This window comes from Chiloscyllium plagiosum, chromosome 10, assembly GCF_004010195.1.
Source record: "Chiloscyllium plagiosum isolate BGI_BamShark_2017 chromosome 10, ASM401019v2, whole genome shotgun sequence".
Classification (NCBI taxonomy): domain Eukaryota; kingdom Metazoa; phylum Chordata; class Chondrichthyes; order Orectolobiformes; family Hemiscylliidae; genus Chiloscyllium; species Chiloscyllium plagiosum.
In genome coordinates, this window is record NC_057719.1 from 77,193,339 (window position 1) to 77,212,464 (window position 19,126).

The window sequence follows — 19,126 nt, forward strand, 5'->3', positions numbered from 1 at the left end:
GGAGGCCACATCGGGTGCAGAGGATGCAATAGATGATGTGTGTGGAGGTGCAGGTGAACTTTCCTCATTCCTGAAGAAGGGCTTATGCCCGAAACGTCGATTCTCCTGTTCCCTGGATGCTGCCTGACCTGCTGCGCTTTTCCAGCAACACATTTCCAGCTCTGATCTCCAGCATCTGCAGACCTCACTTTCTCCCCATTGTGTTACATATTGAATTGGTTGATCCGAATACTAATTACACCATTCTGTTAGCCGGATTACGTGACAAATAGAGAAATTAGAAAGCCAGTTTATTTTCTTGATGTTCTTACCACGGATATTCATGTCATTCTGCATGGTAAGATAAGGGATGCTTCCATGGAATTTGCAAAAGACGGGTGACAGGTCTTTATAGTCACAAGTCCAAATGTTAACTGGGAGGAGCAGGTTCAAAGCTTTCTTTTTATATAGAACATATGTGAGTAGGTAAATGAACAGTGTGTGAATAAACAATATATGAACCCTGCAAATGGTATTCATGTCCGCATCTGCTTTTTTCAAAACAAAGCCTTTTAGTAATTTTGTGAGGGAGTCTGCATGTTCCAGGAGGACGTGGGTTAATAGTAATAGGACTTCCTGTTGTGAGACTGAAGGGTAAATCTTATTTTAGTTTTGTCTGATTTTAATGATTCATGATGGTTAAAAAGCTGCATGCTATTGAGGCTCTTGTGGTGCAGTGGTACTACCCCTATCTCTGAGCCTGGAGGCCCTGGGCGCAAGGCCCACCTACTCGAGAAATGTGTCATAACACCTCTGAACAGGTAGGTTAGAAAATAGCTTAATTTTTAAAAAACCTGCATACAAGGGTTCTTGTGGTGCAGTGGTAATGTCCTAACTCTGAGCCAGGAGACCCAGATTCACATCACAGCTGCTCCAAAGATGTGTCAAAGTATCTCTGAAAAAGTTGGTTAGAAAATAGATATGTCAAAAAAAAATCAAAAAAGCTGCATGCTGAGTGAAACAATCATGAACTGTGCATCTATACAATACCTATTCTGATGGCTTGATTTTTGTTTTAAAAATATGTCAGCCTCTATCTTCAGACAGAGACTCCACATTGGTGACACTGTGCTATGGGCTCAGTGTGCTTGGCAGAAGAGCTCTTGGAACAGCTTCCCATCACATGTCCAGGTATGCATTCACTGACAAATTGAAGATTAATAAATTGCGCATCAATGCTGAAAGAATGCCAATGAAATGCATTGTTCTGTATTCAGGATTTTAAGACTCCATCTGAATGCAATTGATTGATATTTTAACTACTGTAGTTTTAAAGCACAGGCATCAGACAGTAGCTGTTCTGTTCAATATTTGATAAGCTTTATCAGCCAGCAAGGTTATATCATTTATTAACTATTCCTTAGCTAGGTTACATATTTTGAAATTGGGAGTCAAAGACACTAATGTGAACAACTAAATGGATTTCAAGTACTAAAAAAGCTTAGAAAGAGGTGGCAGAGACACAGTTACAATATGGCAATTCATTACAAGAGAATATAGAGCCAAAGGACTGGCTGACTGCTGACGTTATTCTTATATTTAAAACCGGAGATAGAAAAAATGCAAGAAACTGCAAAAGAGTTAGCTTAAAGTTAATGGTAGGAAAGAAAATGGAATATTTAATCAAAGCTATAATCGAAAAACATTTAGAAAATGAAACTGTAATTCTGAGTAGTCAGCACATATTTTTAAGATATGGCCACGCTTGATTAAACTTAATGAATTCTTTAAAGAGGTAACAGAACACATTGACAGGATAATGTAGTAATCAAATATTGAAGAATTTTTGAAAATAGAAATAAGATAATGCATGTTTGAATTAGAATTGAGTTTAAATGATGTAACAGGAGACAAATAAAACCAAACTGAGTCAAAGCCATGAGTAGAAACCCAGATATGAAAATTATGGGCAGAATTTCTCTACATGGATTGGCACTGAAACCACTGTTCTTGGTAATTTATATTAATGATTTAGCTTCTTGAATAAGAAATGCAATTTCAAAATCAGTGGATAAGGAATAGAAGTAGACCATTTGACCTTCCAACACTATTTGACAACTCATTAAGATCTCGGTTGATCTGATAGAGGCCTTAACTCATATTTCTGACTCCCTTGGAAATCAGAAATCTATCTCTTTCAGCATTGAATATAATCGATAGTCGAGTCTTCACTGTTCTTAGCAGAAGATTCCAAAGATTCAAGGCTGTGTGTGAAAAGAAATACCATCACGTCTCTCTTGAGAAAAAAACATTATTTTGACCCTAAGTCCCCCTAATTCTAGATACCCAGTACTGTAAAAGGAAACATTGCTTCATCATCTTCCCTGTCAGGCTCCCTTAGAATTTTATATGCTTCAGTAAGATCACTTCTCATTCGTGTAAACTCCAGTGTGTACAGGTCCAACTTGTTCAGACTTTCCTAATAAGATAACACCTTCATCCCATGAGATAATTTAGTGAACCTTCTTAGAAATTCTTCCTATTCGAAAATATCCTTCCTTACATGAGGGGATCAAAACTGTACATGGTACTCTGAATGTGATCTCACCAATGTCTTGTACAGAAGACACAAAGAAGATTATTTTTTAGGGGAGCTAAATTTTAATTAGTCTAATCAATATAGTAACAATGGCGGTCAATTTGATGTCACACACTCTGCTTTGGAAAACCCTGTAGCTTTGTACCAAAATAGTTTTTGCTGTCCCTTTATTCAGAGGATTGTGGTAGCTGGATTTTACTTAGCCTAATCAATTCAGAAGGTCATTGTGAATCACATTCCACATCAGAAAGTTCCACTAGGGCTCCACAAAAAAAAAATCTCTCTCACTCCCACATGCTGCACTTGACCCATTGCACTTACACACCCTGCACATACATGCATGCGCACTATAGCACAAATCCTTCGGAAACTCTACTGCTTATAGTTTGTCAATTTTAAAAGTACCAATTTATCTCAACTTTGGTTGTTGGCCAATCTTATATCCATGCTAATATGTTACACCCAGAACCATGAATTCTTACCTTGTGTAGGACCCTTTTATATTGGAATAAAAGTACACTAGTTCACCCATTTTGTTGTAACCTCAACTCCTAATATATTGTTCAAACTCAATTTCCCCTTTATAAAACAAAATGACATTAAGTGTTGCCATTAGAACAGAATAACACAAAAAAGACAAGGGATTATTGATAAATTTGCAGAATAGGCTTGGAATTGGTAAATGAGTTGTTACTAGTTTATTTTGGTAGAAATACTGAGGACTCTGCTTGGATAATGCGAATGTGAATGGGATAGGTACACAAATTCCCAACAATAGAAATAGATTAATAAGGCCATAATAAAATTGAGAAAGGCAGTGTAAGGTTAAACTTAAACAGAAAGAAAATTAGGAAATTATGCCCCCTTGAATATGTGTACAATTAGTTCCTTCCTATCATAGGTTCATCTTGGACAGAGGGACTTTGCTCTAAAGGAAGGCTCAGTTTCTCAGCAATGCTGTTGTCAGCTGGTGCAGTGCTTGCGCATGCAAAGAGATGCAGGTTTGCAATGCCGTGTTACTGCAAAGAGATGGAACAAGAGGTGCCAGAAAAAAAGGCAGCTCTGCCTGTATAATCATAGTGTAGGTTGGTTCTATTTGGACTAATACTGGAGTTGTGATTCAGGGTAGAGTTATTTAGCCTGCAGAAAGTAAGGAGGACAGAAACAACAATGACTTCAATTCAACTACAATTCTCTGAGCAAAACTAGCTGTAGCTGCGTTTTAGGGAAATTTTGATTTTTTTTCAAAGCTACCTCAGTCTCTTCCTATTACTGGGTCAACAGTGCTTTGTTGCTAAGTGAATGTATTTCATTGAGACGACCATCTTCCCCAAGAAAACGCTGTTTACCTTTAGAGCTGAGACAAATAATTTAACATGAGGAAGAATTGAGACCATGTTATGTTGAATGTAATAATGTGGAGGTGCCCATGTTGGGCTGTGGTGGACAAAGTTAAATATCTCAACACCAGGTTATGATCCAACAGGTTTATTTAGAAATACAAACCTGATTTGTGTGGTTTTTAACTGTATTGAATGTTGATATTTTAGTGCATTGCAATTGCAATCTTAAAATTGTGGATTTATTGATGCTGAACCATTTTGTAGTTTAATTTGAATATGATTATTATATAACATATTTCCTTTTAGTAATCTAGAGTCCTTTCTATATGGCCTTCATGCACTATTCAAGGGAGATTTTCGAATTTCCTCAGTACGAGATGAGTGGATATTTGCTGATATGGAGTTGCTGCGGAAAGTAGTAGTTCCTGGAATACGGATGTCCCTTAAACTTCATCAGGTAAAGCAACCTATTTTGAACTGTACAAGAGTTTCCATCTGTTATCTATGGAGTTTAACTGCCCGACACACACTTCCAAGGAAACAGATAATTTCTTGATGGCATCCTTTAACTATTTATTTGGAACGGTTTCTGATTTTGCCTCCTTGTGCAAGTCTAGAGATGAATGATGCCTATCTTGATTTGCTGAGCCACCTTACACTGGCCCGTTCAGTTTGGGATGAATTTAACTTATTAAACCTTGTTTTGTCTACTTTCAAGCTGTTGGTGAATGAAAATATTTCTTATAGAATCGATAGGAAAGAAGCAAAAAAATTAGCCTGACTTAGTTTGTTAATCTATTTTAAACTAACACATTCTGATTGGGATGAATTTAATCCAGGAGAAAGTGAGGACTGCAGATGCTGGAGATCAGAGCTGAAAATGTGTTGCTGGAAAAGCGCAGCAGTTCAGGCAGCATCCAAGGAGCAGGAGAATCGACGTTTCGGGCATGAGCCCTTCTTCAGGCTCATGCCCGAAACGTCGATTCTCCTGCTCCTTGGATGCTGCCTGACCTGCTGCGCTTTTCCAGCAACACATTTTCAGCTGTGAATTTAATCCAATAAATCTTGATTTACCTAGATTCGAGCTGTCGATTGAATGAAGAAAATATTTCTCACTGAATCAACAGGAAAGCAGCCAGACAATGAGTCAGGCAGTAAGCACTATCTATTGGTTGCAAATCACAGAGGGTGCTGTGTATTGAACATCCCAGTGACATGACTCTGAGGTCATAAATTGATGAGATTATTAGGAATGTAAAGCACACAAACAGTCCATTTGGCTGAGCTAGTCTACACTGGTGTTATACTCCATACAAATCTCCTCCCTTTCCATGTGCCTCACCTCAATCTCTCAAATCCTTCTATACTTTTTTCTCCTATCTATTCTCATGATTTTCCTTTTATGAAAATATTCATGCTGTTGCTAAGACCTGAGCAAATTAATTCCTGTGGATTTTGATTATCCCACAATGTGGAAATATCCTTCCACATCTCTCATAACTTTAACGATCTCTATCAGGAGATAATTTATAAGATAAATTATCTAAAATGATGTTCTTAAAGTTAACAGCTTTGAACAGCCACTTAGTCAAATAACTAAAGTCTAACTAAAGTCTATTTGAGTGACAGGCTTTTAACATAGGAACATAGAAAATAGGAGCAGGTAAAGGCCATTTGGTCACTCCTTGCTGATCATTCAATTAAGTATCCTGTTTCAGTTTTCTTTCCATACTCTTTGATCCCTTCAGCCCTAAAAACTATATCTAACTCCTTGAAAACATTCAATGTTTTGGTCCTAACTGCTTTCTGTAACAGGGAATTCTGCAGGCTCATCTCCATATCTCACTCCTAAATGTCTTATCCTGTATCCTTAAACTGGACCCCTGGTTCTGGACTCACTGGTAATCGAGAACATCATCCTTCCTGTGTTTACCTTGCCTAGTGCTGACAGTATTTCAAATGCTTATGTGAGATCTCCCACATTCTTCTAAACTCCAATAAATATGTTCCCAACCATTCCAGTCTCCCTTCATATGTCATATGCCATGCAGTTTGGTAAAACTTTCTCGCAATCCCTCCATAACCAGAACATCCTTCTTCACACAAGTCGTCCAAACTGCACACAGTATTCAAATCTCATCAAGACCCTGTACTATGTGCCTATTCTCAAATTTCTGCTATGAAGGCCAAAGCATCAATTGCCTTCTTCACTGCCTGCTGCATCTGCATGCTTACTTTCAGCACTCATTGCACCTCCCCACTTCCCAATCTAATGATAATCTGCCTTCCTGCTCTTGCTAACTAAGTGGATAACCTCATATTTATCCACATTATACTGCACTTGCCATGCATTTGCTCAATCACTCTTATTGTTCAAATCACACTACAGCATCTCTGTATCCTCCTCACAGTCCCTACCCAGCTTTGTCATCTGCACATCTGCAGACATTACATTTAATTCCCTTATTTAAATCATGACTATATACATTGCGAAAAGCTGGGGTGCTAGCACTGATCCCATATTACTCCACGAGTTACTGCCTGCCATTCTGAAAACGACCCGTTTATTTCTACTCTTGTTTGCCAACTAGTTTTCTATCCATCTCCATATACTACCCTTAATCCCATGCACTATAAGTTTACATGCAAATCTCCTCAGCAGGATTTTGTTGAAAGTCTTTGGAAAGTCCAAATAAACCACATTCACTGGCTGCCTCACATCAACTACTTACTTCCTCAAAGAATTTCAGTAGATTTGTCAATCATGATTTCGCTTTCATAAATCCATGCTGACTGTCTGACCCTATCACAGTTTTCTACATGCTCTGCTGTTAATTCTTTTATAATCGACTCCAGCAATTTACCCACAACTGATGTCAGGTCAATCAACCTAAAGTTCCTGAAACACTTTTTTTTCCCCTAAGTAGTGGATTTATACATTAGCTCCCTTTCATCTTTGGAACAGTTCCTATAGATTGTGAGATGACCACCAATGCATCCACTATTTCTGGGCCCCCTTCCTTAATTACTCCGGGATGTAAATTATTGGGCCCTGGAGATTTATTAGCCTTTAATCCCACAAATGTCCTCAGCACCATTTCCCAATTAATACTGATTTCCTTCAGTTCTCCCCCTCACTAGATCCTGCATTTCCTAACATTTTGCAATGTTATTTGCATCCTGCTTTATGAAGACAGAAATAAAATATTTATTTAAGGTAGTCTGCCATTTGTAGTTCTCCTTTATAACTTGCCTTGTTTCTCATGGTAAGGGACCTACATCTTTCTTGAGTAATTGTTTTTCACTTTACATACCTATAGAAGATTTTACAATCTAATGTCCTTCAGGGAAGCAAATCTGCCATTCTTAATGTGATTCCAGACCCACAGCAATATGGTTGACTCTCAGTTGCCCTCAGAAATGGCCTAGCAAGCCAGAGTTCAAGAAGAACGAGAAACTGCAATAAATCCTGGCCCAGCTAGTGATCCCCTTGTCCCATGAGCGAATGAAGAAAATCGGTTTGTACATTCTCCGTGAGTTGACTTGCATAATCCTTTCCCTTCCTGATCTTGATCAATCCCTTTGTCCTCTTTTATTGAAATTTAAACTACTCCCAATCCTCGGGTCTCCTGCTTTTTTCGGAAAATTTCTATGCCCCTTGGATGTAATACTGTCCCGAATTTCCATTGTTAGCAGACTATTTAGTTGTAGACAGCCTCAAACAACAAGTGTTATTGCAGCTTTACCCATTCAGTTAGGTATCTTCCACCAGTCCTGACTTGTGCCTTGTGGATAGTGGACAGTCTTCCCATGACTCTCTTATATCCTTTAGATGCCCTACTATTTATGTGGCTGGACCCCAAATTTCTGATTAGTGATGATTTTAAGATCTTGATATCAGCAGATTTGGCAATAGCAATATTGTTAGTAGATGCCTGGGTTCTCCAATTAGCAATGGTCATTATTTGACACTTCCATGGCAATTAACATTTGTGCCATTTATCAGTCCATGTCTGGATATTTATCAGATGATACAGCATTCATTATCTGAGGAATTACATAATCTGACATACTTCATCAGCAGGCAGCCCACCCCTGTCTCCTACCTCTTAATCAGTTGCCTATTTGTACATATCCTTGATGTGGAGGTGTCAGTGTTGGATGGGGTAGACATAGTTTAAAAATCTCACAACACCAAGTTATAGTCCAATAGGTTTATTTGAAAGTACAAGCTTTCTAGCTGCTCCTTCGACAGGTAGCTAGAGGGGCAGGATCATAGGATGAAGAATTTATAGTAAAAGATAAAAGCATTATACAACTAATGCAATGTATTGAATAAACCTTAAGTTATCTCGGGACTGTGACTTGAAAGAAGTTCTGTGATTTACATATTAATCAATTGAAACCTGCATCCCCATGCTGAGTGATTAAAGACTTAACAGCAATCTAGGTTTGTTCAATACATCGCATCAGTTGTATGACATTTTGACCTTTTGAGAATACTTGTAGCTCAGGTTGAGGTTCTGGATGTAGGTTTGCTTGCAGTGCTGGGAGGTTCATTTTCAGGCTTCGTCTGGATGCTCACTGAAGATGTTGCCTAGTATGGTGACAAAACATCTAAAAATGAACCTTCTAGCTCAGCGAGCAAACCTACATCCACATTTTGATCTTTTATTATAAATTCTGTGTCCTACGATGCTGCCCCACTTGACGAAGGTGCAGCACTCCGAAAGCTTGTTGTTGGACTATAGCCGGTTTTTGTGTGATTTTTAACGTTACACATATCCCTGTACTGTTGGTATGAAAGTGAGATTTTTTTCAGGTACTTAACCGCTACAAAAAGATAATCTTGTAGTTCACTATATATTGACATTTCAGCGTAGTGTAATGAGAACAGAAGGTAACCAAATTGTCAGCTACTGTCAGTCTATTCACAATTTAAAGTTGGCGACAGGTGAAGGCCTCCTATAAAAAAGAACAATTAGTTTGGTTGTTTTTGTAAATCAGTGCATACTTAAGATTGAGAGAATCTGTCTGATCTTCAGATTGACCTTAAACTGATAGACACCTTAATCATTCGAACTTAAGGGTGCAGAAGGAAAACATTTCTGTAAAATCTATGCATAACCATTCATTTAATACTGAAGACATTTTGCAGGGCTTGAGTTACCTTGTTCCAAACAATCCATGATTTACGCAGCAGTTGTTCTGCTTTACTGCACACGGTTCTCTGCAGAAGTGTTGTGGAGTAGCTGGAACAAATGCAGCTGTCTGCAGTATAACATGGAAGATATTCTATAAAAAGGATATTTGTACATTTAAATTTATTTTACTTCCATTGGGTCCTAGCAATGAACCTATTTCAGTAATCGCTTTTTAAGTGAATGGACAATATTTTATCCACGTAATGCTGTCCTCAATCAAGCTGTCCTAATGATCTATGTTGCAACATTTTACGGTGTACCTAAGTTCCATTTACTATTTGGAGAAGTTGCAGTTATCTGAATTTAAAATTCCAATGTTGTGGCTTAGATGGAAACCATTACAAGCATTAATTAATATGCTACGTTTGATTAAATGTTTTAAAGCATATTTAAATAGTAGACACAGTGCTGAGATCTGCAATTTACTGCAATGCTTTACTCATTGAAGCATTAACTGCCTCACTACTCAAAAGCCTTCAAATATATAATTGGTTGCCATAAATTGTCTGAAAATGTAAAGCCTAGTAATACCTGAAGCAGAAGTTAACAATCTAGTTGACCCTTTCAGGCTTCTCATGAGGTTCCCTCATTATAATTTTGGAATAATAGCACTGAATCCTGCTTATTAACAAAATAAATCATTTGTCCTTTATGATACAGTTCATTGATTTCTGCTATTATTGGAGTCATTACTGTTTTATGGGATTTTAACACTGATGCTAAGAATGCTAGAAACACTATTTGCAATGACGTTAATTGGGGAAGTTGCTCCACATATAATAAACCACCAGAATAATAATTGCAATAAATGACTTTTATGTATAAGAAATTTCCATGAATTTTAAAAATATTTTTAAGCATTTGGGATGATTACATATTGTCCATTGAAGAGAAAATTTTAAGAAGTAAACCATGACTCAAAATGCGCAGTGCTTTTTGAGGGATTTACTCCTTGCATCCCAGAATGATACTATGGATTGGAATGGAGGCTTCTGCAGAATATCCAATTTTTAACATATGCTTACAGGAGTAGGTATATCGAGAATCAGTCCCAGGCTGATCTGAACTCAATTCCTATGGCAGTCAATTGAACTATTATTGGCAGATAAAGCACTACACTGTCTGTTAGTGGTCCAGTGAGTCAATAAGGAGAAACTTCTTCAGCCATAGCATGGTGAATCTATGGAATTCATTGCCACAGAAAGCTGTGGACGCCAGGTCATTGAAGATGAGATAGATAGTTACTTGATTGTCAAGGAGATCAAGGGTTATGGGGAGAAAGTGGGAGAATGGGGTTGGGAAACTTATCAGCCATGATTGAATGGAGGAGACTCGATGGGCTGAATGGCCTAATTTCTATTCCTATGTCTTATGGGTCAACATTGAGAGAAGTTAAAAACATCTTAAACGCTAAGATTGGTATTGTTTGAATTGTCAATGGAAGACATATAATAGCCTCCCTGAATTTCACTGCCTTTTAATTTCTAAGGCCGTTATTAATTAGGACATTATCATTTCAGTGATGCACACACTCCAAGAGTTTCTTTAAGTTTGGTCTGTTTGTATCTCCAGGACCACTTTACTTCACCTGATGAATATGATGATCCTGCAGTGTTGTTTGACGCCATAACATCCCACGAGCAAAACTTAGTCATAGCTCATGAAGGAGATCCAGCCTGGCGAAGTGCTGTGCTATCCAACTCCCCCTCGCTGTTGGCTTTGCGACATGTTATGGATGACGGGACCAATGAATATAAAATCATTATGCTGAATAAGCGATATCTCAGCTTCCGAGTCATTAAGGTATATTGCTTTGAGTTGCGATATTCTATCAGGTGTTTGGAATCATTGGGGACATTACACAACCATAGAGGTTTGTTACATAGAGTCTAGCACTTGACGGAATGTGCTTTTTGAATTTTTTTTCACTTTCAGTTTCACACCATAGAATGTAGCATTTACATAGGTTCACTATTAGATCTTACTGGAAGCCAGTAACTCATTAGGTTCACAGATGCACTTCAACAACTTATAGTCATCAGTTTGCAAATGCTCATCCTTTATGAAAATTAATATTCCTATGGAAACAAGGTGGGGGCTATGATTGTGCTGTCTTTCATTGGATATATCTGTAAGAAAACCTGAATAAAGCAATGAAGAGTCATTGTCAGTAACCAATAAATCAACAGTCCCCAATATCAGAAATCCAGTGCCTCTTGGTCAGCAACCAGTGCCTCTAAACTTAAGACTCAGCATGATCCTGGAATTACTTCTCATTTACCAAACTGGCCCTAGTAGATGCAGCTCAGACTTCGCCCTCAAAATTTGTATGCTTTTCCACCCCTGTTTACTCTTCCTCCTGTAATTTCTCTGCATCAAATCTGGACCCTTGCAATTTCCCTTGCTCAAAATGAAGGAATCTGGCTCTGTGTTCATGTTTAACTGGCAGCTTGTGATGGATTAATAGGTGCATGAGTTTCATTATATTGGAAAAAAATGATGCCTTTGTCCCCTTTGTTTCAAATCTTGCAGTCAATGGCCTTAGTTCTCAGTTGCATTGTACACTTCAACATTTCCTTTGGGAAAGCAAGCTATATGTATAATTTTATAGTATTCATATTTGTGATATCCAGTGTTTCTCTTGCTTATCAACTGCACTGTTGGGGGAGGTATACAGTGCACCATATCTCATTTGAACAAACAGACATTTTAAAAAGCATGCATGCACGAAGTGGAGACATTATACCATACTGTAGACAAGTTGAATGCATGTGTAATAACATCGAGTCATTGACAAACAATGGAAGTATGTTGCTTTTGAATGGCTGGTTTACTGGTCTCATGACAACCTGGTAGAAAAGCCTGGATCTTGCTGTCAGCCAAACTAGTAAATGCATGGATGAAATTTGAGTTACTGAACATGGCAACTGAAGGTCAAATTAAATCAGCATTGCTCTCAGTTTTGTATATTTCATATTTTCTCCAACCAGCCAACATCTCTGCACTGCTGAATTGGAGCCTGTTGCACACCCTCAATTTTAATTATTCTTCCATTGATGATTATAGCTTCTGCTACAAAGGCTCAAAGCTGTGGCATCCCTCCCTAAACACTTCAGGTTCTCTTCATCCCTTCTCTCTTCCTTTAAGACATTCACTTAAAATCTATTTCTTAGACCAAGCTATTGTTCTTATGCACTAACATTTCCTTGTGGGGTTTGGCATCAAGTTTTAACAAGCTCCATTGAAGTAGCAAGGAACAGTTTTCTACCATAAAGGTGCGTTATTAATGCAAGTTGTCACTGTAACGGCTGTAGTTGGTTTTGATGGCCAACTGTTCAGCAATGTCACATTTGTAAATCGGCTAATACCTGTGCATTAGTAAAGGTATCTGCAAACCTTCTTATTGGAATCAAAGGAGTCAGTGTTTGTTATTCCACTCATGCAGTTAATTTGGTAAATGTGCATTTGACAAATGAAGAAGCCAGAGTCCTTCTGTCTTCCAGGTTTGTTTATTCATGATAACCAGTACAGCACAAGTGTGGACTTTGTTTTCCTTCCTCAACACTGTGGTTGAAATTATCCTTGTGTTAAAATAGAAAATTAATCAACCTGTTAGGATCTGTTATGACACACCTCGCTTGCAAGTGGGACTTGAACCCGGACCTTTTAGTCCACTGCAAATAACAAGATCATTTTAGATTATGTCAAGGGCTGTCACTCTCACCTCACCTCTGGAATTCAGCCCTTTTGATCATGTTTGATCTAATGCTATAATAAGGCCAGGAGCTGAGTGGTCCTGGCAAAACCAAACTGGACGTCACTGAGCAGGTGCTCCTCTATAGCACTATTGATGATGCATTCCATCGCTTTACTGACGATCAAGAGTAGATTGATGGGCTGTAATTGGCTAGGTTGGATTTGTCCTGATTTCTGTTTACATACTTAGACAATTTTCCACATTGTCGGATCAATGCCAGTGTTGTAACTGCACTGGAACACCTTGGCTAGGGGAAGGGCATGTTGTGGAGCACAAGTTTTGCTGGAATTTTGTCATGGCCCAAAGCTTTTACAGTATCCAGCACCTCCTGCTGTGGACCAGGCCACCCCCAGCCCCATATATCAAAGCAATATCGTAGACCCTAATGTTTATCTTAAAGGCAAGTGTAAGGTGCTGTGTTCCAGATGTAATTCAATTGGTTACACTACTCAGCTTTAAACAGCACATTTTATTCTTACCCTATAGTTAAAACACAAACAAACGAAAGAACAGTACACCACAGGAGCAGGCCCTTCAGCCCATCAAGCCTGCGTAGATTCCTAATCTTTATTTAGACCTACTATTTAGTGAAAATACACAGCTTCTATCCCCTCTATTTGCTTCTCATTCATGTGTCTATCAAGATGTCCCTTAAACATTGCTAATGTGCCTGCTTCTACCACTGTCACTGGCAGTGCAATCGGGGCACTCCCCACCCTCTGTGTGAAAAAGTTTCCTCACATTTCTCCCCTTAACTGGCCCATCTCACCTTGAACCTGTGCCATTTTGTAGTTGATCTTTCCACCCTGGGAAGAAAGCCTGACTGTCTACCCTATCTGTGCCCCTCACAATTTTATAGAACTGGATAACTTAATTCTGTTGGAAAGCTGAAAGGAATAACAGGTTATTGAAAACTAAACAGCAACTGTTCCAATATAATTACATCCCTTGGCAAAGGCAAATTCATCTAAAATAGATTATCTCATATGCAATGTTTCTCCAGTCTAGGAGGGAAAAAAACATCAAGAGAAAATTCTGGCAGAGAGAGAGAACTGCTGAAACTGAGAAAGAGTTTTGCTGTAGAAGGGAAAGATGTCTGGCAGCTTCAAAACCCCAGGAACTACTGAAAGTTAAACTAAAACCCTGGTTCTGTTGGAGCATGACTCCATCCATTTATGCTGCTTGTATGCTCCAACATGCCTCACAAACTGTTTATTGGCTTGGAACAGACCGCTCACTACCTCTGTCTCAACCTCTCTTCATAAAGTAAAGGACAAAATACACTGCTCAAAGCCATAGTATTGTCACACCTCCCCCTTTAAAAGAAGATCCATCAATATACAAAGATGGCTTCATTTTTGAAACCCTTTAGTCTTACACTATTAGTACAACATTGACCCTAAGCATGTAAACATTCAGTACATTACAATACATAACAATCAGTTTCTTCCATCACCGACATCTTCTTCATCCTTCATCAAAGTTGCGACAAGCATTGACAGTTACGTTCTCTTGTCCTGTTACCTGCATAATTGCCAAATTGAATGGCTGTAACTGTAAACTCCATGTAAACAGTCTGGTTTTTTTACCTCTTAATTTTCAAAAAACATTAAGAGTTTGTGATCAGTATATATATTCATCTCTGATACATTACCAGCAACATAAGTGTTGAAATTTTGTATTGTCAATGCAAAACTCAAGGTCTCCTTCTCAATTGTGGAATATTTTAGTTGATGAATACTCAGCTTTCTAAAAAAAAACATCCAGTAGATCTTTCTATCTTCTCATAGTTATCTTGCAAGAGTACAGCACAGGGTTACAAGGAAAGGGCAGGAAAGTGGATGTGAGGAATATCAGATCAGCCATGATCCTATTGAATGGTGGAGGAGGTTCAAGAGGCTGAACAGCCAACTCCTGTTCCTATTTCTTATCATCTTATGGTCTTGGCAGTTGTATGGCACAAATGTTAAGCAATGACCATCTCCAATAAGAGACAATCTTATCACCACTCCTTGATGGCAATGCCATCACTGAATCCTTCAGAATCAAATCCTGGGGGATTATCATTGATCAGAAACTGAACTGGACTCACCATATAAATACACTGGCTGCAAGAACAGGTCAGAGGGTAGGAATACAGAGAGTAACTTGCCTTCTGACTCCCCAAAGCTAGTCCCCAAGGCATTAGTCAGGAGTGTAGTGGAATACAGTTCAGTTGCTTGGATAAGTGTAGCTCCAACAACGTTCAAGAAGCTTGACACCTTCAGGATGAAGCAACACATTTCATTGGTACCACATCCATAACCATCTATTCCATCCACCACCAATACTCATTCACAGCAGTGTTTACTTGTCCAAGATGCACTGCTGAAATTTACCAAAGTTCCTTAGATAGCACCTTTTAAGCCCACAACTACTACCATCTAGAAGGACAGCAAGAAGAGATACTTGGGAGCAGCAAGTTCCCCTCCTAGCCACTCACCGTCCTGCCTTGGAGAAATATTGCCTTTCCTTCAGTGCAGAGGTGGGGAACCTTTTCATGTTGAAAGGCCGCATTATGTTAGTCGTAATCTAATAAGGCCGCATCCAAGAAACTTCAATTATATATTCTTAAAAATTCACGTTATTTTGTAAAAATCTAACTACTATGTACTAACTAACTAAAAAAAATGAAAAAAAAGTGTTAATTCTAAAGTTAACTCTCTGGTATTTTAAATACACTCATTTTAAGATTAAAATAAAAATAATAAAGGACAAAAAAAACATATTAATAAAAGATTTGTTCTGCAAAATTTAGATTCATTCAAAAGGCCACACACAATGGCCTAGAAGGCCGTATGCGGCCTGAAAGCCACAGATTCCCCACCCATGCTTCAGTGTCTCGAGGTCAAAATCCTGGAATTCCCTCACACAGGTCATAGTGGGTCTACCTGAAGCACATGGACAGCTTCAGTTTGAGAGACAGTTCAGCACCATCTCTGAAGGGAAACTAGAGATTGGCATTAAATGCTAGCCAGCAAATGACCCCCACATTCTGAGTGAATCAAACACAATTGACACAGCATTTGCAACTTTAGCATATGTCTCCTATGTAGAAAGATGGTCCTTTGAACTGGTAGGATAATTATTTCACTGACCAACTCCACCAAACACAGTGCCCTTTTAAGCCTTATGGAAAAGCAGAGTAAGGAACTCGACATAATTTTTAGAAATTGTCGCTACTGCTTCGAGGAGTATTCATGGGAGTTGGCTGGCTCAGGCAGCTGGACAGCTAGTTTGCAATGCAAATAATGCCAACTGCAACACTGAGGTAACCATGAAGAACTCCCCTTCTCAATCTTTCCACTTGACTGGTGTGTGATGACTCTCACATTAAACCACCACCTGTCATCGCTTTCTCTCTCTAATGAAAGAGTGCCCCTATGTTCTGGTACAGCGATGGTGACTTCACCTTTACATAGGGTACTGTTTTAGAAACTGAAATGGATCTTGTTTCAGATTTTCCTGCCACAGAAAATATCCATAGATTTTGAATTTGAAACAGGAAATGGTACAGTTTTGTACAGAGATTGTTCATGTTTGCAAGGATCAACAACTTGTGCGTAGGACAGTACAGTACTTTCAATATAATCTGCATCACCTGTGTAGGTTTTTGTAGCTCTCGGAACAGCCATCATATCAATAAATCACTTCAAACGTTTGGAATTTGACAGCCACCTCTTAACAAATATTTATTTTCAAAAGATAGACATGTGACAAGTATTTATACTGTGCTGAATCACACCCACAGCATTTTGCTTTCATAGCAGTATTTCTTTTGCTGACGATGCTTTCACCCAATTAGACTGAAACTCATATGTTAGTAGCAAAGACCTGTCAGAGTGCTGGAGAATTCATTGACCACAAAGAAGCCACCTACTGATGGAAGCTGGCTTTCATGACATTGTATTGGTCTAACTACTTAAGGCTCGTGTCAGCAGCTCCTCTGTATGCACAAACATACATGAAGACGCTTTAAGATTTAAAACATGGCAGGTTGTGTAGTGTACATTATTGTCACTAAATGCAAAAAGAGTCACTGACTATCAAAAAGAGCTGCTGAATTTGTGCAAAAATGTTGTGTAATATCTTGTCAGACTCTTAAACCTAAAGTGAAGAGCAAGAGCTAGAGAAAGAACTAATGAGTGATCGCTCTGCTGCAGTTTTTCACACTCTGTTCATATGTCTGTGCAGGTTAACAAGGAATGTGTCCGGGGATTGTGGGCTGGGCAACAGCAGGAGCTGGTATTCCTGCGAAACCGCAATCCTGAACGAGGAAGTATCCAAAACGCAAAACAAGCCTTAAGGAACATGATAAACTCTTCTTGTGACCAGCCAATTGGATACCCAATTTATGTTTCTCCACTCACAACATCCTATTCTGATACGCATGAACAGCTAAAAACTATCCTGGGAGGACCCATAAGTATCACGAATATAAAGAATTTTATTGTATCGACATGGCACAGGTAAGCGCTGTAGCACTGAAAATTGGATATTTTCAAATAAAAAGGTTTGATATACCTTGTAATGCAAATAATGCAAAATGTAATCAAGTAATGCAAAATGACAAAAGTCAATGTATTCCAGATGAATGTAGGATGTGAACAAAGTATTGTTTCCCAGTTGAAACTAACATTGTTCCCTCTTGAGTTAGATAAATATTAACCTTTCATTTCAAAATGAGATTTCACAGTTTTACTCTGTATTAGCTGAGTTTCCCTGATCTGGAACTTTGTGATGTGTCCAAATCAACTAATTAATGCAACCCTTACCTTGATGAATACACACAAGTTTGTCAAAATAAATTTCTCTGTTAATAGTCATTAATTACAATAATGCTGGTTCCCTGTCATCATGCTACCATGATGTGCAAGTGCCAGTATTGGACTGGGGTGGACAAAGTTAAAAATTACATAACACCAGGTTACAGTCTAACAGGTTTATTTGAAAGTATAAGCCACCAGTTTTAGACAGTGCAAGGTTGTTTGCAGCAAGTGGGTTAGGGTTGGCATTTTTGCAATGTCAGTGGATGGGTTCTATCCAGAGACCCAGGCTAAGGTTCTGTGGACATGGGTTTGAAATCCACCATTGTAGATCATGTAATTTAAAAACAGTATCAATATGGAATTAAATATCCATGTCTAGTGCCAATAATATAATTATTATTTTAAAAAACATATGGTGCATTAGTGTCCTTGAGGGAAGGAAATCTGCCATACTTACCTAATCAGGTCTCCATGTGACTTCAGACCCATAGCAATGTGGTTGACTCTTAACTACTTTCAGAATTGCAAACCCACCATACTCAAGGGAAATAGGGATGGGCAATAAATCCTGGCACAACCAGTGATGCCACATGCCATTTTAAAATGTTATGGAAATAAATTTGAGTTTGAATCAACCCAGTCCAGGTGATCCACTACCAAGTTAACAGAAAAATGGATGATTTAATAATATAAATTTATGATACCGACAATATTGCCACTAATATTTCAGTGCATGAAGTTAGAACAACTGACTCTCATTTATCAAAGCAAATCTTATGTGGAGACATTGAGTCTGAGGTACACTCACATGGTAGTCAAAGGAAGTGCTACGAGGACTCTCTGGAAGTTTGATATCGACCTCAAGTTCTGAGTGAACCTCTGATGGGATCACTGCACCTGCTGTAACCAAATTTAAAAAATGGTACAGCTTCCTTTTTTTTAATTGGTGGATATCAGAGCCAGAGAGAAGATGTAAAAAGAGGAAACCCTGAGCCAGCAACTTGCCAGAAACTCGACAGTCTTTTCCTATCTGCAGCAGAACCTTTCAGGTGCAGACCAGCCTTAACACTCAACTGCGAACACCCCAGGTCATGCACGTGACCATCTTAGCTTGAATGACGAAGAAGAACATGATCTAATTGTTTTCAGTGCCAAACGTTTGCAGTCAGCATTGACATTAGTAAAATGTTTTGCACTCATATGAAGTTATGTTGCTTTTTGGGCAAATAGAGTCATAGAGATGTACAACACGGAAACAGACCCTTCGGTCCAATCCGTCCATGCCGACCAGATATCCCAACCCAATCTAGTCCCGCCTGCCAGCACCCGGCCCATATCCCTCCAAACCCTTCCTATTCATATACCCATCCAAATGCCTCTTAAATGTTGCAATTGTACCAGCCTTCACCACATCCTCTGGCAGCTCATTCCATACA

General features: G+C 38.7%; 1 protein-coding gene across 4 annotated transcripts in view; it reads left to right on the forward strand.

Moving 5' to 3' along the window:
* Positions 1-19,126, forward strand: part of pcnx1 (pecanex 1) — a 279,895-nt gene that overhangs the window by 243,602 nt on the left and 17,167 nt on the right. For all 4 annotated transcript variants that reach the window (XM_043698139.1, XM_043698140.1, XM_043698143.1 and 1 more), the window contains 4 exons: positions 1,070-1,170; positions 4,228-4,378; positions 10,698-10,928; positions 17,116-17,390. In XM_043698139.1, the coding sequence (XP_043554074.1) occupies positions 1,070-1,170; positions 4,228-4,378; positions 10,698-10,928; positions 17,116-17,390 (758 nt within the window). The remainder of the gene's footprint in view (positions 1-1,069; positions 1,171-4,227; positions 4,379-10,697; positions 10,929-17,115; positions 17,391-19,126) is intronic.